The sequence below is a fragment of the Oculina patagonica genome, chromosome 6 (genome assembly GCF_052425735.1).
Source record: "Oculina patagonica isolate OP01 chromosome 6, crgOcupat, whole genome shotgun sequence".
NCBI classification, from domain to species: Eukaryota; Metazoa; Cnidaria; class Anthozoa; order Scleractinia; family Oculinidae; genus Oculina; species Oculina patagonica.
This window is the reverse complement of record NC_135763.1, coordinates 22,315,312-22,338,221: the sequence shown is the minus strand read 5'-3', so window position 1 is coordinate 22,338,221 and position 22,910 is coordinate 22,315,312. Positions and strand designations below refer to the sequence as shown.

Here is a 22,910-nt window from a genome sequence, read left to right as displayed (position 1 = left end):
GGGAAGCCCTTTTAAATGTATTCTTTTCCATATTTCCAAAAAACGGTGTTTATGGAGAACGGATCCCACACAGCTATATTCTAGTAGGAAGAGACTAGTCATTATTTCAGCGTGCTAGTTATGCTCGAAGAACGGGTCTTACAGGGGAGGAAAGAGAGGGAGGGAGGGAGTGCCTTACTCGGATCGCAAAGAGTGTTGCCATGCGATTTTGGTAATTGTTATAAAGCATAATTGTCCTCTGGGCCTCTCTCCTCCGCAGAGGTTCCCGATGGGGCGTTGTAAAAATCCGCTGGGCAAGGTGAGTGCAGGCGCACTCGAGATCGATTTCGCCTGCACTCTTTTCGTACAGCGGACTCCCCCCACCGTAAACCTCTCTGAGGAGCCTCTGCGGAGGAGAGAGCCTCTGGACAGCTTTGTACATGAGTATTGGTGGCAGGAATAAGTAAGAAGGTGCGTGACACATACAAACTGAAACAACTTTTATTCGTTCTTAGTACGCATCTATTTATGTACTCGATAAATTACACTTGAAATGAATTAGCTTTTACCCCAATTTTTGCTGTTTTATGTTGGTAATGAAATGCTGCATGTCGTTACATTGTCCTAGCTAAAACTCCCCTTTTGTTCAAAGCGAGCAAGAACAGAAACCAAGGTACTCGCTCGGTCTTTATACTACCCAAAACAAGGCAAACACCTCCAAACAAAAATACAATAATTCAAGCTGCATAATCCAGGCCTGGTGGAGGTTGCCGATAAATTGTTCATCATAGATGTCTTTCATGATGACTTGTTCTTTGTTTTTCGTGCTTCTAGCCACTCTTTTATCTGCGTCACGAGCTCAGTGGCTAATAGGGGAGAAAAAGAAAAAATCAGTCTTGAAGCTCACAACGATTCCCAGCACTTTCCAGCTCCTATTGTTAACTTATTAACAAATGATATCAAAGCGGAAATTTGCAATCATTGCTGAACAAGATGTAGTTATTTTCATGACGCATGACGTAATTTGGCAATCATTTTCATGATTGCATTACGCAAACTGGCAAGTACTTTATTTTGGTGATTATTTTGTGCCACATTATTCAAATAAACATGGTCCACTTCTTTCTCACTTCGTATCTCGAAAACATCTCTCTGTAGCGTTCTGAACCCACTCTAATACCCCACTCACACCAAAGCTAAAACAAGTTTTAAAGCTAATACTGTAGTTTTAAAATTGCTTTCTTCGTTGAGGTTGCTAACAAATGTTTGTCGACTTTAAATTTTAGTACAACGAAAGCAAAAGTTAGAGCTTACTTGAACTCTTCGTAAAATTCAGTCTTTCTGCTTTATGTTGATGTTTTTTCGTTTTGTTAAGCCATGTTTTGCTGGTGTGACTGTGGAGTATAGGTCTCCATGGACATGGCCACTTTTTAATCATCGTTCCGGGAGATTGATAACATAAAAGCTCGGCGATTCCTCATTTCACATTCAACGCGCTTGTGGAATAACTGTTACCATTCACCCACCTGGCTTAAGCATGTCCGTTGTAAGTGGTTGTCTATTAAAAGGATCTGTGTCCGAGTTCAACAAATGGCGCGTGATGACTGCTCGATCCATGATTTTACCGCTGGTTGGTAGGATCACGGGGTCATGCATGAGTGTCATCATAAGAGGATCTGTCAAAAAGGCAGGAAGAATTACTACCCGTCAAAACTTGAGTTACGTAACTGCTACAAAAATCCGAAATGAACACTCTTAAGCGAAACGACGAGCATTCCCGCCCCTGGGGGTCCCTCCCCAGGAAAAAACTTTATTGAGCAAAATAAATTCATGAATAATGTGGTAGAATACTGTTCAAAATTCTGAGCATTTTTCCCCTTTCAAACATATAGACCTTTTTTTCCTTTTTTCTTTTTTTTTTTCTGCTAAAGTTTACTTGAAGGCAACTATCATAACAAAGAGAACATTGTTCAACCAAGGTAATATTTTTAAACAAGTTTCAAGTATTCAGTCTTTTCTCCATTTTACCAAGCAGATATGTTTATATTCTATCCACTTCCATATAACACAGAATAGTCTATATGTTTATATTCTATCCACTTCCATATAACACAGAATAGTCTATGTTGTTAGCTTCACAACACCTTTAAATTCATCTGGCGCGTCATCATAATCCTCCTCGAGGGAAGCGTTTTCTGCAGCTTTCCTTTCCACTTTGGCCGCAAATTCTTTAAAAAGATAAATCTCCGCCTGGACAAAAACAAAAGAAATGACATATTTATAAAATGAGTTCTAGAAATCAGGGATAAGTAAATCAAATCTACGGGAAACAACCCATGGTTCGAGTTACCGCGGGTTTCGAGAAATCGGGATTCTACTGGAGAGTCTAAAAAAACACTGGTTCAGAAGTAACCCAAAAACTTTTCATGTTACAAAGCAAATGGAAGGTAGCAAACTATCAATCTTGTACATCTTGTACGTGGTCAAATATGCAAGGTTTAGCTTTAAATGAGTACATCATACCTCTGTCTTGAGCAAGGTTTTATGAAGATGTTTTGCGGCATCGTCAAATAATTCTTTTTTGTACGATCGCTAAAATATAGAGAGAAGTAGAAACCAGTTAACTTTCGATTCTTGTTAAACTTGTGGGGTGTTTGTTTAAAAGAATAACACCGATTTTATGTTGTTTTAAATCAAATGAAATTTAAACGAAATCTTAACAATCGAACATTATTTCAATTCAGATTGTCATCAACTACAATATCATCATCATCATCATCACAAAAACAACAACAACAACAACAACAACAACATCAAATTCAACAACATCAATTACAACGAAAACAACAACAGCAGGTGATCCACACGTTTACTTTTCTACAAAGTGTATTCGACACATAATAATAATAACATCAATGTAGATTTGTTACGTTTCTGACCTGGTCTCCAGCAACAGCGTGTGCAAATTCGTCCGAGTCAAGATTCACATAAATCTGTGTGAGTCTGTCTAGCAGAGTCTTGGGTTCAAATCCATATTTTTCAGGGGTTTTAACCTGCAGCCAGATAGACGCCAAGAAATATAGCAATGCTTTCTCCTCAAGCTTCGACCTTACCTAATAGTAGTCTTATTTACAGATAAATCTTCCAACAGTGAGCCCGTCCTTTTTGACTAAATTCCCCTTTTGCATCTAGCTTAAAACTTATTAAGCTACTAAATGACCCCCTGCTCAGAAACACATTTTTTCTTAGATAAGAGACATTTGCCTACGATTGGTTTAGGTTCAAACCTCATCAAAGCATAACTACTACTAATAAATCGCTACTGGGCAGTAGGAAATGGAGGAGAGATGACATGCCTCTTCTTTTCGCCTTCTCGGCATAATCTCTCTCCCGTTTGACAATCCTCTTATTAAGAGATGACCAACGATAAGAAAGGTACTCCTGTGAATTGTATTAAATTCACTTCATAACAGTTACAACCTTTCTGCGCTTCAAAAAAGTAAGTCATTCCATTTCTCATAAAAGAGTATTAGTTGACATGATTTAACTAAACATTTTTCTTTTATTGGAGGCAGAGCGTCAGCCATGTTTTACCTTCAAATTTCTACACTTTGGTCCACAAAGTTGCTGCAGGTTAAAATTCAGCATAGCAGCTATGCGGTCAATCAATTCCTGCAAAGAAATCATTAAAGCAAATTTAACACCATTACATTGTGTAGTAGGTTTTGATTTTATTACTGACTAAAGTCCCCAACGTCCTTGTCCGTGTTCGTAATCTAACTTTATACTCCACACTAGCTACTCGGCCTGAAAAGCCGTGGGCTGCACCTTCAGAAGCAGTCACTTCCAGTTGGTGCATTCCAATGCGACAAGGGCACCGTACGTTTCCAATCACCATCAGTGATTGTAAACCCAAATGCAACAAGCAGACAAGTCAGCCATTAACCAATCAAATACATACAGTCAATTCAGTGACTACATATGTGAACTACAGACATGCAAAGCAACCTGCAGATTCAAAAGTGCACGCAGCCAATTTGGCACTGTGAGGCAGTAATTTAGTAGAACACAGATAAATAAAAACGTTTTTGAATTTGTTAAACTTACAGGCCTAAGGAAAGGTCCTTGCACATGTTTAGTCAGGTACTGCATCATGTCCAAAGTCTCTGAAGCAAGAGTCAGGTATGATCGGCACTGCCGCTCGTCTGTGGCTAGCTGCCTCAGACGGGAAGTACGCATGTCCTATAAAATGTAAACAAAGAAATGGTAACCAACACACCAGTTGAGGCAGGGCCTTCGCCTTTATCATGTCTTTTTATCTACCTACTTGTCACTGACAACAAAGAACTAGTAAAGAAACTGAAATCATATCGAGAGCACAGGAGCACATTGCAAAGAGGTTAAAAAAAAAAACAGTCCCCCTCCCCCCCCCCCCAGATAAAAACAACAACAACAAACACAATACCAAATAGCATAATTCTGAAGCAGTCCAAGGCTGATGACGCTGCCAATAAATATAATAATCAGTCCTTTTGTGTTTCTTTTGATTTATTTACAGTTTACCATGTCAATCATTGTTGCAAGAAGCAGGATTTGTCAAATAATGCACTTTACTTAATGCTTCGTATCTAGCTGTCACTGAAGTGTCTTATCAGTGGTGACTTACTCTTGGTAACGCCTCCCACTCCGCAGTATTAGCCATCAACTGCTGTGTTTCATTGATGCTCTTTAGTGAATCCAGTGACTCATCCAGCAGGAATGTCGTGTCATTAATCAACATGTTCACGAATCGAACAAAATGGGGCGTTCTAGAACGGAGATGATGCAAAACAAATTTATACACAGCATTTTTGACTTGTTGTAGTTTTGAGGACCTTGGCGCTGTCTTTTCACTACTGAGTGAGTAGTGGCAATTGTATGACAGCATCTTCACTGTTGTGAGTTATATCAACAAACAAACAAAGTAGTAGTTCACTGCTTTCAATCTAAGTGCTATCAAGACGACAGATTGGAAAACACACGTCCACCTGCCCTTATTGCCGTAGCTAGTAAGCAATCCACTTTGAATGTAATCCATGATGCTGACATCAGTTGCTGACATATACCCAACACATTTCACATAACATTCATGTTGAATTTGAGCAGCTCACCTGCTTTGTTTCATAATGGCCTGCCTGTGGCTCAAGTCTTCCCATAAACTTTTCATTATAATAGAAATGTGATACCGTATACTGAACTTGTCATAAAACTCATTTGAGCTTCCGGTTGTTTCTACATCTGTAGAGTAAACATCAGAAAATTAAACGTTTTTCATATCAGATATTGGCTCAGCTGTAATAACAAATACAAAGCGGTGGTACAAACACGACTGTATTAAGGTGGATTCTATCATATTATGAAGAGGTTGTACCTGTATAAAAGTTCATGAGAGCTGGAGCTAAATTGTCCATGGCCAACGGATGGGAGAGTATCATCTCATGAATTTTCGAGGCTACTGGCTGAATGTTTGGATTCATTACAAACAGAACCTGAAGTACAACAAGGCATTCTTATTTATATCTGGTTTCAAGTGAAGGAAGGAAGGGAGGAATCAACTAAAAAAGCAGATATAACAAATATACAGTATAAAATAAGTAAAAATAACAAAATCTAAATATTCCATTAAAATGCTACAGTATTTACAACCTAAGAGATATTAATATAAGATAGAATACAAGAAAAGAACTAGAACAGAAAACAGAAGGACACATTTTAAATTTTCTGAGGCAAAATTGCCTTAAATTTGTAAGCCCACTTTTTGTACAAAAGGCTTTTTCTTGGATGGAATTTGCAAACAGGCTTTGTTTTTGAATGTTTAAACTAAGAGATTACTTGCTTGCATCCAAAATATACCAGCCACATTATCCTGTCAAACTAAGGTAAACAAGAAGAGTCATATTGTTTCAATGCAAATTAATGAACTCTACACAAACCTCAACAATTTTTGCCACAAGATAAGGATTTGAGATGTAATTTGGTGAACAAACAAAGACCACAAGGAAGGTAACAATGTCGCTCATAACAGGGTCCTCCAGGACTGGGTAAGCATGCCTGCAGACAATGATAACACAACATATCCAGTAATAAAAAGATCCCTGCCATAACTAGTTAGCTATACCCTACTGGCAGAGTGCTTACTAACTAGCACTACATGGAATATTCTCTACTATAGCTAGTAAAAACAACTAAAACTGCCCTTTTAGTTTCACATTTCCTGTAACATGCAAGACTTACAAGGTTTGAATAAATGTGTCATATTTACAGACCTATATATTGTTTCTCAAGCACAAGTTTACAATCAAGGGTCAATTAAGGTCGCTACACACTAAGTAATTATCAATCAGATTGACCAGTACTTACATATTTACAAAGAGCAAGAACTCAGCCACATCACTAACAAGGTAATCAGGGAGAGATGCGAGCTCCATGGCAATCTTTTCTGGCAGAGGTATACTGAGCCTGAACAGATTAATAACACAGACTAACGTCAAAGGTGCTAGCTCATATTATTTTGGTTATTAGACCTAAAAACAATAATGAAGTACATCCATACGTCAAGGTCTCCTGCTCTACCTTCTGTTAAATTTGTATTAAATTTGAATTTTGAAGTGGCTAATAAATGATGATGATGATATTTGATTAAGAAACAGAAATGATGTTGCGTATTACATCCCATGTTTTCATTTCAATTTGGCAATTCCAATGTAACTTATCACTCAATAAATCAAAACTGAAAAGACTTCAAAGTTCTGCAACAGTTTTGTGGGTGTTCACTTCACTGGCTTGACAAAATCAAGCTCACCCTTTTTTACTGGGATCCACAAGCCTCAACATCCAGGTAGATAAGAACCCATAGAACTTTAAACAGCCACGCAGCAGTTCCTCGTCAAGTAATCCAACATCTGAACAAGCCTTGCCATTTTCAAGTTTCTGCAAATGAATAGAAGAAATTAAGAGAAAGAAAGTGTGAAGCAACTTACAGTTAAACCACTTTATCATTACACTCAAAGATAAAGGAACTGTCAGTAATAGTTTTATTAAATAATGCCAATTTTATTTCACTTTATATTCTTCATTTCAAACTATCAACTTAAAGACAATCATATAATCAAATTGAATAAACGTGACTAACATAGCAAATTTATGATTTCAATAGTAAAGTAAAGTAAAGTAAAGTAAAAACTTTTTATTAAATTTTATACACGGGGAATCATCAGTTACAATAAGCTTAAGTTAGAGCAGTTTTCAATTGAGTGTTGTAAAACCAAAACCAAAGAAATTACTTCAGCCAATCACAAAAAAACACAGACAATTCAGTGAACCAATCAAAACTCGAAGCAAATACATGTAGCCGGCACGAAGCGCGGGAAAACGTGCGCGAGTGAGTCACGATTGGTTTTGGTTTTACTTCTGATTGGCTGAGAAAGTGGCGCGAGATTTTTAAACCAATCACTAAACGTAGCAATGCAACACCAAAGCAAACGCAATTAACTTTTGGCACTCAAGTGAAAACTGCTCTAGAACTAAAACTAAAACTGCTTTACAAGATTGCCGTGTGGGAATCCGATACGACAGCTACCTTTTTGATAATTTTCTTAAAATTATTAACTGATGCGGCAGTTTTAAGACATTTGGGCATGTTATTCCAGAGCACAGCGCTGCTGTAAGAAAAGCTTCGTTTTAAATAGTTGGTATTTGGTTTGGGTAGTGTCAGCTTTCCCTTAGAGTCTCTCAAGTTATAAACATAGTAACGCTGAGAGAAAAGGTTTGTAGGTAATCTGGGGCAAGTCCATTCATGGTTTTATACATAATTAAGGCTTTCTGTTTCTTTCTTCGAAAAAATAGCCCCTCCCAGTCAAGTGTGGAGGTGGTTTGAACTCCTATCAAAAGGTGATTTTGTTATAACTATGGCTGCACGGATCAGATCAGCTGCTTACCGATGTAATGAAGATTGTACAATGTATAGGAAAACTTAAATGATGATCTCCACCTTTACCATGTAAATATGGAATAGCTGTACAAGTCTTCCTGAGCCTAGTAGCTTACCAAGCTTATCCCACTTTTAATCTCAATTTTGAGGCAAAAAAGGGTAGAAGTATTGCTACTCCCATAGACGGGATGCAAGTCTCCACTCCAGGTCCTTTAACTGTTCTTAAGTAGCCATTTGTACTCCTGGGTTAAGAGGGCACTGTGTCCCAATAACCCAAAATGCTAACCATAAGGTAGCCACATCTTCCATATTACGAAATCCTCCCACAAGTTACCTTGATCTGCTCTCTCCATTTCTTTAACAAGCCTTTGTTTCTTGAAGCCATTGGTGTTTCTATCCATTCACTCTCATGGGATTCCAAATGTTCGATCATGCGGGTTAGGTCACGATGAGCTCTTTGTCTGCGTGAGTGCCTCCTACAGGCTGGTAACAGTGCTAAATGATGTACTTGAATAGCCATGAAGAAACACTCAGTGGGAAATTTGGGCTCCAGCCATGCATTTTTACTATCTGTTAGAAATATGTAAGAATTCATGTCTGAGTACATTACCAGTAAACAATCAGAACCCAAACTCATACATGTTATTATGATGTACATGGCCAGTACCTAACTCTTGTTTCCATTCTGCAACTTCCTGTGAAGTGAGTTTCAGCCTGGATTCCTGAGATATATCTATTCTTGATTTGGGATGATGGAAATACAAACTGTCCACCTGTTCATCAACAGACCACAACAGCACTGTTAGAGATTTCTTGATTTCTAAAATCACTTAAGGGCTATTTTAATGGACATGTGCCAAAACTATGCGATTCTAAATGTTCATGACTACTAAGTAATATCAAGAATCTAACAAACAAAATTCAAAAATTCCTCAAATTTCAACCTGATGTAGTATGCTTCATCAGAACAATGTCACGAGCATCATAGGACAAACAAAAAGTCCCTGATGGGAATCAAATCCATTGCCTCCAAGATACTGGTTGGGTATGGGTTTGATTCCTTTCGGGGACTCAGACTTTTACTTTGTCCCATGCTCTTGTCATTGTTGAACAATTTGTCTTCATTATTTCTCACCGAGCAGAAAATTTACCACCTTTATTATTTCCTCTTTTTCCTATCAACCATTTACATTTAGTTGCAAGGCAATGGATTGTGTTTTTGACTCTGAATCAAGCAGTATTGGTTTGAGCCCTGGCCAGGGTGACTGCATGGTGCTCTAGGGTAAGACTCTCACAATGCCTGTCTTCAAGCAGGTGTATAGGTGGCTGCTGGGAGTGACCCTGCAGTGGACTACCTTCCATCCAGGGGGGAGTAGAAATACTCCTAGTTGTTTCACGCTATGGAAACTGGGATAAGCTCCAACCTGATGGGCCACTACACTCGAATGCAGACTTAGCCTCCCTTATTTATATTTAGTGCTGTTAAATGAAGAGGAAATGTCGTTCTTTCATTGTGTTATATATCTATTTATATCATGCCATAGAAAATACACCCAATCAGAATTCAGGAAAGCCGTTGTATATTTGACGGTATTCAACTCAACCTTCCCATCATGCGCTGCGATCTTATTCTCGTCAAAATTTAGTAAGCATATTTTCTATGGCATGGAATAAAACAGTTACACAACACTTTCTCCTGGTATACTATGGAATATTCCACTTGTCACTCATTTTCTTGGGGCGAGTGTGTATACCAAGAAAATTCAAGTGACTCGTGGGATATTCCACAGTATACCACTCGAAAGCGTTGCATAACTAGTATGCCCCCATGCCTTGTTTATTCCTCTCAAATTAGCATATGTCTCAAGTGCTAAAATTTATTGATAAACTGATAAAATAATGCATAATATGCATTCCACTTGTCATGTCTGTCATAATGCATAATATGCACCAACTGTGACAATGCAATACATACTACTACACCTCGTAATGATTATTAAGTATTTTTCTTTACCTTCTCAACCTTAACCTTTGCACATAGTTGCTGCAACACAGTCATAAAGTTCAACATTAAACCATCAGATGCAACTTGTCTGTCATCAACCTAAACAAATTAACAACTCTTGTCACATCCTTTGCTTTACAATGGAAAATAGTGTGGTTAACAATAAACTAGCCTGGGTGAATCTAACATTTCATGATTTTAACAGCCACCATCTTGGATTCCCGAAGGAGAAGTTGAGGGGGGGGGGGGGGGGTGGTGTTGTCACTCTCCTTACCACCTCCCTAATCCACTTTGTTTACTCACTCCATGCTTCCTTGATCTAACCAATCCAATATGGCAGCTAAAACACATGATTGGAATATTTAGCACTCACCCACCAAAATATGTCTGCTAGGCAGGTTAAAAATTATCAGTTTAAATTAGACTGACCTGTAGCTGTGCTTTGCGTTGATTTCTTTGCAAAACTGTAGCCATGAATTTCAGACAGGCATCACGACTCTCTGAGGACACTAGCATACTGTGCATTATCTTGAATATTTCTGCCTGTTTATACCAAACATATTCAAACATTACAAAACAGTCTGCAAGCTGAGAAATTTGAGTCAAAACTAAGAGGAAACTTTTCCACCTCTACCCTTGTCCATACAATGGTAAGGATTTTCTGTCTAACTGAACTGAAAGCCAGCCCAGTACAAGGAAAGAGTAAAAGAGAAAAAGAAAAAGAGAAAGAAAGAGAAAAAAGCAATTTAAGCAAACAAAGAAAAGAAAAGGAAAGTAGAAAGAGGTACTTCGTTTCTCATCTCAAAATTTTGATTTGTGTTCATGCCTGGTGAGTAAAATGTGATGCTTTGGCAAGCCAGGAACATTTTTGTGTTGCAAATGATATTTTGAGTAGTTTGGATCTATTTTTGTTCACAATTCATCAGAAAATGTCAAAAATGTCTTAATTTTTTTTTCCAAGAGTTAATTGGTTAAGTTTGGCAAGAAAGTAAAGAGTGTTCTTTATTTATTAATTTTTTTACTTTCCACTTTGGACACCACCCACTTAAAAGTATATTTACTCTGCACGGACATCTTTTGACTCTTTGAATCTTTTGACATGGCCTAAGCATAACTATATTCAATTGTTTCTCATCTGGTAACCTACTGAGTCCAGAATGACTGGAATGGAAATCGATGTGTTGAACTCTTTGATGAGGCCAAACCAGGCTCTGAGGGTTTTCAAAGTTCTGAAGAAGAGTTTTGCTCTGGAATTTTAAAAATGCTAACACTGTTCAATAGAAGCTAGAGAGCAGAAACCCCCAAAGATTTGCAAAAGGAAGTGGAAGCCCAACATAGTCTTGAGTCAATATATTTCTAACAGTAATAACACGCTGTATATTTCAATCTACTGGTATTTGTTTATATTACACATGACCTTGCCTCACTCAAGTGACAACTGGGAGTAAGAGTCCAATATTTTGGCTCTTCACCAAAAGATACACATAACAGTAAAAAAAAGGCAAGGATAGCTTATAAAAAACATCTGTTTAGTACCACCTACCCTCACAAGATGAAGAGCACTTCTCAAAGTGACATTGACCAGCTTAACATTTTCTGAGGACTCAGAAAAGTAACGATCAACAATCTGTGGCTGTGAGATAGAGATACAAATTTAATATGATATAAAATAGTCAACCTCACAGCAATTTTCAGTATACAGGGAAATTGAAGTTAAAAACCCAACTATTAATTATAGTTTGCAATGCAGACAATTATGACTACAACTTACAATAATAACTATCTCATATCCAGCTTTTGACTCAAGACTTCACAGGTTTTCATTGTAATAAAAAACAAGACTTCTTGCTTTAAGCACTTGGCATTATTAAGATAGATGGATGCTTTGAAGAAAAGCACATTATTTTACATACATGTAGTTCCTCCATGCCTCTTGTTTTGAGAGAGTAAATTATCAACTTACACAGTCTTCAGAAAACACAGACAAACTTAGAAATGGTCCAAGAAGAGAGAGCTTCTCAATCTCCTTTCCTGCTGCTTTTGATAATGGGGATGGTATCCACAGATCAGTCAAGGTCACCATCTACATAGCAATTAATACAATTACAAAGTTAACATATCACAAATAAACTAATATCGTAACTTGTGTAACACAAACAGGCAAACAAACATCCAGAAATTTAAAATCAAAGAATATGGTAACATATTTAAAAGTAATTCCTAGAATGCTTGGTTGGCTACAACAATGATAACAAACTGCTAAGACGTACTAAAAAAAACACCTGGAAACATACACATTAATTAATATGCTGTCTTGTATTTTGAAATATGGTTTCTAATCAAAGGTTTCACCTTTATTTAAAACTCAACATGCAAAAGTTCAATTGTACAAGTTTACAGAATCAAAGGAATATTAGTCAGCCATTATCATGGAAGTATAAAGCTTTTAATATGTAAACACATTTTTTTCTATTTAAGGCTTATAAGTGCGCTTGGCAAAGGAAGTTTAAACCAAAATAATTTTTAACTTTCCTTTAGCTATAGCTAGCTATATCAAGGTTTAGAACATAAAAACTAATTGTTTTTGAAATCATGTTTAAAATGAATTTTTAGACTAGTATTATTTATTTACCGGTATTTTTTTTTTGCATGGTTTTAATTCGTTACTTCCTTTGCTCGTGTGTTTGCAGGAATGTCCCAAATGAGAAAAGGAGATTGTTATGTAGTCTTCCATTTACATGAAGAACATTTCCACATTATTGCAAAGTTTGTTTTTGTAAAGGAGTGTACATGAAGCCATTCAAGTGAAACAAGATTTTATCCAACATTTTTTCTGTACTGGAAACTGTCCCAGCCTGTTATCTGGAGCAAGTATATTTTCCTGCTTGGTAATTAAAATTATAATCATGTGCACTTGTCCAATGAGCAAGGGACCCTCTAGGCAAGTTATCTGTTGACTAAATTACGATTTTATACAGAAAATGTAAACTAAGACAAGCATGCAACTGCCCCAGGCAAACAAAATATTCAAGCTGCTTGTCTGCATGATGGCAAGTTAGAAATCAAGTTTTTTTTTGCAAGCCCTGACAAATTTTGAATTGTGTTTTACAATGTGTCCAGTCAAAGAACAAAATTAATAATGGGATCCAGAGGTATTTATTCATGTTTGCTTCTGGCTTATATTGGCCAATACTCCAAGTTGACAGGAAGACCTGGATATTTTGATTAATAATTATGATATACATGTATGCATAGTATATATGGATAGATTGATGAATGCTTAATATTGTCAGCAGCTTTTCTTAATATTATGTGACTGTCAAACAACTTGTTAATACTGCATTTGATGTTGTTACATACCAAGTTACAGATCGGCCGAACAGAGGTCGTTCCTAGGCGGATGTCACACAACTTTGAAAGCGCCTGATTTCAAAGAGAGAGAAAACCACAGGATTAACAATGAAATATACATGTACATGTATGCTCACAACATAGCCTTCAGGCTAAGGGATGTAAGGCAGGGCTGGTACATGTGTGAGTCACCACACAAGTTTTATGACAAGTTTCCAGCTGTAAAATTAGGGATTGGTGGTTTATTGATTTTTTTATAACAGGTCTAGATGTAAAAAAAAAAAAACTTATTAGACACGGAAAATCATCAGTTACAATAATTTAAGTATGATGAGATGAGAATAGAACCATCCTTTCCAAATTCACACTACCCTGGCCAGCTTTGTCAAAGGAAGATCTATACATAATCTGGGCAAAACATAAAATTAAATCGTTAAGTTAATGAAAATCATTGAACAGATAAGAAGGAAAAGAAAAAACGTGATTCAAATGCCAAGGTCACTCTGTATAGGGAAAAACTTTGCCCTCAGTCTCGAACACAGCCCAGGGCTGTACTCAAGTCCTCAGACCTCTTGGTTAAACTCACCAGTAAAGGTGCTTTATACCCATCAGTTGCCAGATTACACTTTTGCATTTCTTGATTCAAACTCACCAGCACTGGTTTGAAAACCTACATAATAGTAATAAATTCTTATTCTTTATAAAAAATGGTTGATGCTTATGTCCCAGGGGGGGTACTCCGGCTTGTTAATGACGGGGATGATCGAAGGATTTTTTTGGGTTTGAAATTTTCGATTCCAGGATTTTTTTGGGTTCGAAAATTTGGCAAGTATTTTTGGGGGTATCTTGATTTAGATAGGGGATGTTTTTGGGTATTAAAAACGAACTAAAGTACCCTGGCGCGGCCTTGGCGTATTTATGGTATGATGAATTAACAAAACAAGCGTTCTTTGTTTTATGTTATTGCACCTCCTGGCAATTTAGGGGTAACTTGACAAGGGATTTTTTGGGGGTTATTATTGGTCCTGGGATTTTTTGGGGTAATGTCGGAAGACTTGGGGATTTTTTTGGGTTCTGAGTTTTGCCTCCATTCGATCATCCCCGTCATTTACAAGCCGGAGTATCCCCCCTGGGGCTTATCTATTTGGCCGAGTAAAAAAATGTTTCTCGTCCCTGCTGCCTTTTTTTGGGACACTTCTCTTTTTTAAGCGATGATGTCATCAGTTAATGCCATAGCAAGACTGGCCAGCAGGATCTTTTTTTCCTTTTTCTGTTGTGCATGATTGAACATAAATCAAGTATTAGGCTGTGTTCACTTAGTGCCCAAGTACTGGCAGCTGAACAGCAGCAAAAAATAGCATTGTGTCCATACACAGAAAACCAAAGTACCCATTTGCAAGTACTATTTAGTGCCCAAGTGTCTCGGGCACAGACACCACGCCCTAATTATGGCATGGGTACTTGAAAAAATAGTATGCCCAGCAAGGACTTGTACTCAGGCACCATACCCAACACCAAGTGTGGACACAGCCTAACTTAAAGAAAGTTCCCACATAGAACACAAAAGCAAAATACTCCCCTGCAGCTAGAATGGAACACTACAATCTATGTATAAATGAAAGAGATGATGGGATCTAATAGATTTAGTAGACAGACATTTCTAATCAAATAATATGGTAGGGCCGCTGTGAGCAAGAGACTGTTTGACCTTTCTCGCAGCTTTAAAGCTAGCTCACACAACCAAGTGCCATTTATCAAATGTCATGCCACAATATAACACAATTTTTGTGACAACATAGGGAAATCTAAAAAAATTAAAAAATTAAATGTTGTTCAATTGAGAAAATCTACAAAGAAAATGTATTATTAACTTTGCATCCTTGACCTGTGAATTCATAACTACTGTATTTATTTGGATTCCATCAGATCCTAACTATGCTGCCTAATATTTGTTTACCTGCTTAATAAGTAAATTTTCATTTGCTGTTGCTGTGACAAGATCCACAAGGAATAACCAAGGAATGTCACACTCTTTACTCATGAGAAGATCCACCAAGGGTGATTTCTGAAGGATAGATCTACCGAAAACACAAGAAAATTAATCAGCTTTAGGTTAGCAACTTTTACTGTTCTGATTTTCTTAAAAGTACATCAATTTTATCATATGAAGGATTATACAAGGGCAGCCAACATTACATAAAGATCTCTTTTAAGGTAACTGTTAACAAAATCTGGTCAAAATTTTCAAAATTTGTTTTTTTGCTCTGAAGTCAAAGAAAACATAATTAGCTTCATTTTGTCAAAAAAATGATTACAAAAACTTGAACAGAAGACAAGATACACTAGAAAGAGTGTTTTGTGGAGCTGGTAATGAATAGCGAAAAGTGTCTTAGTTAATTTGATAATCCCAGAGACGTCAGCAGCCTGTTGACTAGTCTCCCTTGCAGCCGTTTTGCGGCTGCGAGGGAGACTACCTGTTGACAATTCCACATGCAAAACTTCATCTCCAAGGAGTCTCGAATTACTCTGGAAATATCGCATGTTGAAGCAAAATTGCCTTGAGTTAGGGTTGAATATGTCAAAGAAAAGGTTGGTGTTCCTCTCCACGGAAAAAAAAATAAAAATAAAAATGTTGCCTTAAAAAAAGTTAAAAGAAAGTGAAGGAGAGCAACCTGCTGTTCACCCATCATTCAAGACCGCTCAACAAAGCGACACAAAAAGTCCTTACTGCCAGCCACAGTCATCGACCTCTTAAAAAAATTGGTGCAAATTGAAAAAAAAAAGAAAATCCACAAGTAAAGTGAAGGTCTAGGTGTACAGAAAAGGTTTATACTGGTGTCCATTTATAGCCGCAACCAATTCAACGCAGTCAACGCGTGCTTTATTTCAATTCTGCTCTGGCTCTTACTAGTCTTTCCTTGCTATGTCCCTTATTTTGCATTTTTTCCTGCTGATTCAATTAACTGATGATTTTTTCGCTGCAAGCGTCAATTTTCCCAACATAAATAAATATTCCCCAGACTGTACAGTTGTAAAAACAGGAAATGAAGTTTCCTGGGAATTTCAAGACTTGTTTGCCATGAGAATCGCCACAAGGTTCTATCTGGCATTTCACTTGGCAGCGGCATGACCACATTGACACCTGCTTTAAATTAAACTTGGCCAGAATGTTCATGAAAAATTAATCCACTAAAAGTGTGTGATAATTTAAACAAAATTTTAAATACTTTTCTTGTGGCATCCTGGCACGTTTTTACAACCAAAGAATTCTCTATAGTCCAACTTCAAAGTGGATTTTCTCAGGATTCAATAGAAATATTGAAAAAGCCTCACACACTTTGTTAGCAGGGTTAAAACTTGGCGGTTGCACAGTCACCAGTGGCAATTAAACAGTGTCCAGGGACACTAAAAGTTAAGGTTTGATCACCTGAAGGGCGACCACGATTTGAAAAGTACTAAAAGAGTAAAAATAACAATAAAAAGTTTTTTCCTTGAAGAAGATCTCTTTTCTTTCCTTTCTTTCCTCAACTCTACCGGCAAGTTCATCAATTGTAGTAAAAGTTTAGACTGTTCTAAAGTGCAAAATTCAAAGCCGTTCAAGATCGAGTTTTTAGAGCGCTCCAATATGTAGACAAGTATATTTTATTAGCTTTACAGTGATATAACAATAAGTTTTTTGTGGCTTTCTATTTATAAAATAAGTAGCGCTGCAGTAGGAAGATTTTCCTGGAAGGCAACCAATTTTGTTGACAGTAACCATAAGTCAGTAAGATAACAATTCTTCCTTTAAATGAAGTAGAAGACCTCACCTTTCCTGGGTGAAACATCCTTGAAGAATAAGTAATGAAAATGAAACACACTGACGACGAGCCTGAGATATGGTAGTAATCCATCTTTCCTCCTGGGATCGCTAAATTTAATATGTATTGATAAATCAATAAAAAATATATACAAACAACAACTCAAATGTATCTATGTTGCATGATCCCTGTCTAAGATTGTCCAAAAGTCGTTCAGTTGTTTCTGATTGTTTTCAAAAAGGTTCTGAAGATTATCAAAGAGAGATCCAAGGGAAATCCAAACAAACAATGTTCACTTCATTTACTTAAACAAGGCAAAGACATTATTTAGCAATATTGTAACATCGTCAATAAGTTCACAAGTAAAATTATGGTATGTATTTTTTATTTGTGACAATTACAATTGTACAATTTATCTCAGTAGTAAAAATCTTTTTAAACTGCTGCTAATAAAATGAATTTTGTAGCAATGTAAATGATAAAAATAGCGTTTTACCACACACACATATTGTACACAGTATTTAGAACTTACACTATATGTATGACAGTACATCTTGACTGCACAGTGTCTATTGTTTGAGTGCTACTAAGTGTGAGGTGTTCAGGAATGGTCCCTCATGTAATGCCCCTAATGTACTCTTGACTAGTTAAGTTGTATTTATACTGCTACAAATTCCCACTATAATTATGGACATAAAACCCTGAGGACCTCTGTTAGTTATCGGAGTATGGTTTTTTCAAATACACTTTCTTACATTTGTATTTTAACTTAACAACATTAAATTTTACCTTTGGATGACTTTTTTCTTCATTCAGTGAACGATTATAACTATGAACCAAATACTTCAACTGCTTCGTCTGACATGTTTCAACAGTGCAACAGTCTAATGCTGAAGGATCAGTTTGTCCCTCTGTCAGCAGACTGCTACATTCAGATGACCTGCAGTCTGTTGACGTATCATCAATAGCCATTTGGGAGGTTTCCTCAGCAATGGTAAGCGTTGGACTGAAACTCACTTCATCTTGATGAACTTGTGACTGGTTTAGTCTCTCCATAATGACTTGACTTATAAGGTTGCAAATAGCTCCTACAGCAAAAGGCAAGTAGAAAACAAGTGAATGATAATAGAACTATTCAGTCATAAAGGCTCAAGTTTCAAGTGAGCATTACAAGCACCTAAAACACTTGATTCTGATTAGTATGATACACTTCATAACAAAAATGTAAAATAAAATGAGAGTACAACCATAATTTCATGCTATATATGTCAGATTAAGGGCCTCTTTACTCAATTGTTACTGTTGGCAGTGAATCATGCAAACCACAGCTGTTGGTATGAGATCAACTGCTTTCCAAATAAGGCTGACACTTCAAGATAAGTCCAGTTAGAAAAATTATGGTAATTAGGCCTCTTGTTTTAATTTGGTATATTGAATTCTATTAAGTGTTATCCATCTACATGTAGTACATGAAGGAACATTTTTATGTTACAATCCTTCACCTGAACCTTTTGAGCCGGGAAAACACTAAGTCTGCCAACCAAAAAAAAGTGACGACCATTCAATGCTGAAGTAAAAAAAATAATAATTGCAGGGCTCGCTGCAAAAAGGGCGGTAGTGATTTTGGCTAAAAATGAACATTGCCAAAACAACTCGAAAATTTGTGTGCTGGTTTGTTTACATAAGTGAAACATTGTTATGAATTTATTTTTGTCAGCGTTTGCTCCGTTTTCGAGAAATAAAATATGCAAAAAACTAGCCTAAGGTTTTTCCAGTCGGCATCCTAAGTAGTGTCTTTGTTTGAATGGAACAAAGAAACTTATAAAAACGCTGACTTATTTCTTGAAAACGAAGTAAAAACCAGGAGAAATAAATAAAGTACAATGTTTCACATACATAAACAAGCCCACATGCGAAATGTCGAGTTCTTTTGTCAACGTTCATTTTAAGTCAAAATCGCTTCCGCTCTTTTAGTGGCAAGCCCTTCAATTTTACCTGAGCTGAGATCCATTTGGTATAGATCTGCTGCTAATGATGGTAAGTACACTGTGTCACAACAAACTTCTGAGCTCTGAGAATAGAGAATACAAAAACAATGTTCATACATGTAGCAATCAAATTTTTCAGTAACATTCAACATTAAATTTTGTAACCATTTGAAACCAAATGCACCCTAATTTTTACAGCTATTTGAAGACTTTCCACAAAAATTACACAAAGGACTTAATAACAGTTTTGTACTTAATTGTATCTATAAAAAAATCCCCGTTTAATAGGCGTGTGATCACACGGCTGTCCAATAACAGGTATCTAATTTGAACAACTTCAAATTGGATACCTGTAATTGGACACCCTCGCCATTCACACATCAATCACATGCATTTAAATAGTTCTTTCTTGCTGTTTTCTTACTGTTTATACGGCCAATTGAATTTACCTTAGCCTTTTTCACACTAAAAATGGTTCTCAAAGACTTTCTATTGGTACGATTAATTTTAATTACTGGTAGTAATAATTGGACCTTGTGTAATACAAATCAGAAAGTAATCGTGCTCGCATTTTCAAATCGTACTCGTCTTCGCCCTCGCCCGATAATTCCCCCACGCTCGTCGTCACACTTGTCCTCACTTGATAACTCCATGAATTGTACTTCACTCAGTTCATATACTATTACTAAATAATACAATGTATGTTACTTTTAAATGGAGGCTAAAACTCTCCACTGAAAGGATACAGAATAAGCGAATAAACACCCAAAGATAGTACCTTCACAGAGACTTTAAATATGTTGCAAAGACTCTTTACTATTTGTTCATCAGTGACATTCAACTGCAAAAATAAAGCACAAAGTTTTTTTTTTTTCTACTCCATAATATCCTGAGCCTGTTTTGGGTGTTTGGTTAGTTGGGAGCAGCATGCTAAAAAAAGTGATAAGCACGAAGAACATCTAGTGGAAAAATGGTGATTTGGGTTTTGGGTGAGGGAGCAAGCAGCTTTCTCCTTAATTTTTTGCTTTGTGTTGCTCCCCAACTAACTGAATGTCTGTTACAGGCTACCACTATTACTAATATAACATTAGTGTATGGTAAAAAAAACAATCAGACATTCAATCAATTCACATAATGCACATATGGAAAAAAGCTTACTTTTTATGTAATCAAAAAAGAAGGCGTAAGGTGTCAGTATTGTTTATGATGTCTGTAGGGATCTAGACTTGACTACAACATGTACATACAAAACTATGTAAAGATTCTCTATTCATGAAGATAAGCAGCTGCCCAACCTTAACATGTGAGGAGTCATCTTTATCAAAGCCATCCTTTGTTCTCTTGGATTTAAAACTTTCTGAAGGAGAAGAAGAACAGGTTGGGGAGGTACGCTTGCCACACTTATCCCCAGTGTCTTGTGAGTGATCATCAAACTCGAAAGACTGTGGCAGAGAGCCATAACCACTGTCTTGAGAAGTAACTGCTGAATCTTCTGTCAAGGGTTTAAGGTTGGTTCTTACAGGAATGGTTTGACTGTCGGATGGAATATGGGATGTGGATAGGGCACCTTGGTTCAGCCTGGCTAGGCGCCGCCGCCTAACCTATAAAAGAGAATGAATGTCATTTCTTAAAAGGTAGTGTCACTACAGGGGATGGCAGCCATCCTAAACCCATTCTGAGATTAAATTTTCCAATTTTTGTTTACTTAGTACCGTATTTATTCGGCTATGAGCCGAGCGATTTTTTCACCAAATCTTACTAAGAACTCTTCAAAGATCCACAAAATTGGGTTTTGGCTTATAGCCAAGTATTTTGGCCGAAAAAAATTCGATGGTGCACTACAAATGAGTTGAATTGAATGAAACATTCATTTATAAGCCGAGCGATTGTCAACAAACGAAAATGAACAAGCATTTGTAATTTATTCTTGGACATTACTGTACCTTTTATTTAAGTGATGGCTCCTAAAAAGCCATTTGGTTTAGTGAAGCAACCTTAGGAATGAAGTTTTTATTTGTCTTTTCTTCGCTATTTGAAGGCTGGAACTCGTCCATCAGCTCGCTCTGGAATTATTTTGTCGGCGTACACAAAACTTGTACGTGATCTTCTCTTGAACTGTTGAGAGCGTTCGAAATTCCGCATGTATTAAACAATTTCCACACAATCTCTTCCACAATTTCTGCCTGAGACTGTTTCTGTTCCTTCGCGTTTTAAAGTTTAGTTAAATCACTGCTCATGTGACTCTTCAAGGAAGAAGGAACTGATCTTTGTTTTTACTTGTTTTAGCTACACTAGAAACTGGCCAATCAGAAGCTGTCATTCCCACGAGCTCGGTAAACATTGTAACACGATCTGACAGAAATCGACTGGATGTAATATTTTTTGTTCAAAACTGGAAACTTAAAATACCAGGACTACTCTGCAAAAAGAAACCACTTCAGAAGAGTTTGAGTTTGATTCAGGATACTCAACAAATATCGGTAACACCACATTGTGTTTTGTTTTGATGAAACTTAAAGTTGACCCCCTTGATCTGTTCGCTGGCGACTTAGCTGTTTCAAAACGATTAGGTTTTAGCATGATGATTGCCAACTGTTTAATTCTTTGGAAGAAAGCGTGATTGTTTGAGATGGGATTCTGAGCTCAGGGGAATGTTTTGTCACGCATATATATGTACGATTCTATTTAATAAATTCATGTTTTATCAGTGATTTGTTGTTTCTTTCAATTACATAGTAGTGATTTAACGAATATGTTGATTCGCTGTGCGTGAGTTGTTCTATAGTTGTCAGAGTCTAATTGGTTCTAAAAACCAAAAGTTTAGGGTCTCGGCTTATAACCAGGATCGGCTTATAGCCGAATAAATACGGTAGTACCCAGCCCTTTAAATAAAAAATAAATCACCTTTATTTAGACAACGTGGTGTTTAAAGTTATATGCTTGTGAGGCTGTGTATTCCCAATCAAACTGGAGTTTGGAAGTGTTGATTTTTATGAGGGAGGAAAACCAAAGAACCCAGAGAAAAACCCTTGGAGGTACGCTTGCCAAACTTATCCCCAGTGTCTTGTCAGTGACCATCAAACTCAAAATAATAAGATGCATCAACATTATATATTATAAGCTTAAGTATTAGTAAACAATACATAAGCTTACATGTATAAATACCACAGAGTAGTAAGCTTATATATTTTCTAAAGTGTAGTTGCCTCCAGAGTAGGAACTACATATTAGATTCTAAGATTGTTCTATAAAAATACGCCTTAAGCTTATATCGATCTATCATTCACCCAGCAACAGAACAGGTTGGAATAAGATCATTGTTATGAAAACATGCTTGCTGAATCATCATTTCTAAAAAGAGTACAGTTTAAAGAAGGCAATTATTGTCGTGTATTCTTATCTATAGGCACTTACCCTTACTATAACTATAATGTAAATTTGAGACTGCAGAACGTTCTTAAAAGCTTTAACTGGAAACATGTTTGTACCATTCATGACAAATTATTAACCAAGTAAGCTTAAGCATGTTATGATATAGAAGTACATACACGAGCGAGTTAGACCAGTTTATATCTTCAACCGAGAAAATAGAATGTTGATATTAGTATTGAGCAGACTGAGACATACCTCATCAGGTGTTAATTCGCTCATTTACACAAATCCGCCTATTTTACGACGAACATGCTGTAATATTCTTTTATCCTGAAGTCTTTCCAGTGATTCTTCAGTGATGAAAAAGATTTTCTTTTCTGTGTGCCCGCGATCAATATGACGTTTGTCACACGGACTGGTCACGCGCATTATGCATCAACAAGGTC

The 22,910-nt window shown here is 36.8% G+C and overlaps 1 protein-coding gene and 1 long non-coding RNA gene across 2 annotated transcripts; one reads left to right on the top strand and one right to left on the bottom strand.

Annotated features, from left to right (window-relative positions):
- Nucleotides 1-464: 464 nt before the first annotated feature.
- Nucleotides 465-22,873, bottom strand: LOC144656879 (ubiquitin conjugation factor E4 B-like). The gene is made up of 28 exons (XM_078517127.1): nucleotides 22,720-22,873; nucleotides 20,388-20,693; nucleotides 19,871-19,933; nucleotides 19,100-19,175; nucleotides 17,894-18,192; nucleotides 17,114-17,214; nucleotides 15,262-15,382; nucleotides 13,891-13,974; nucleotides 13,314-13,376; nucleotides 11,917-12,036; nucleotides 11,497-11,586; nucleotides 10,383-10,496; nucleotides 9,963-10,052; nucleotides 8,616-8,721; nucleotides 8,283-8,518; nucleotides 6,821-6,948; nucleotides 6,379-6,477; nucleotides 5,952-6,069; nucleotides 5,390-5,507; nucleotides 5,130-5,256; nucleotides 4,646-4,787; nucleotides 4,087-4,221; nucleotides 3,574-3,651; nucleotides 2,919-3,032; nucleotides 2,503-2,571; nucleotides 2,124-2,229; nucleotides 1,506-1,655; nucleotides 465-845 (listed from the first exon to the last, which is right to left on the bottom strand). Exons 1-28 carry the CDS (start codon nucleotides 22,741-22,743, stop codon nucleotides 778-780), a joined length of 3,345 nt encoding a protein of 1,114 aa, XP_078373253.1. The 5' UTR covers nucleotides 22,744-22,873; the 3' UTR covers nucleotides 465-777.
- Nucleotides 15,313-18,112, top strand: LOC144656882 (uncharacterized). Its single transcript, XR_013571407.1, has 3 exons — nucleotides 15,313-15,416; nucleotides 17,346-17,477; nucleotides 17,921-18,112. It is a non-coding gene; the product is annotated as an uncharacterized LOC144656882 (long non-coding RNA).
- Nucleotides 22,874-22,910: the final 37 nt, after the last annotated feature.

Excerpts from the sequence above, each read along its gene's own strand:
- LOC144656879 (XM_078517127.1), bottom strand. The coding sequence starts at position 22,743 with ATGAGCGAATTAACACCTGATGAG. Across the intron at positions 6,478-6,820 it reads GTGGATCCCAGTAAAAAAGG|GCTCAGTATACCTCTGCCAG; the intron begins GTGAGCTTGATT and ends TAATCTGTTCAG. Across the intron at positions 3,033-3,573 it reads CAAAGTGTAGAAATTTGAAG|GTTAAAACCCCTGAAAAATA; the intron begins GTAAAACATGGC and ends ATCTGGCTGCAG.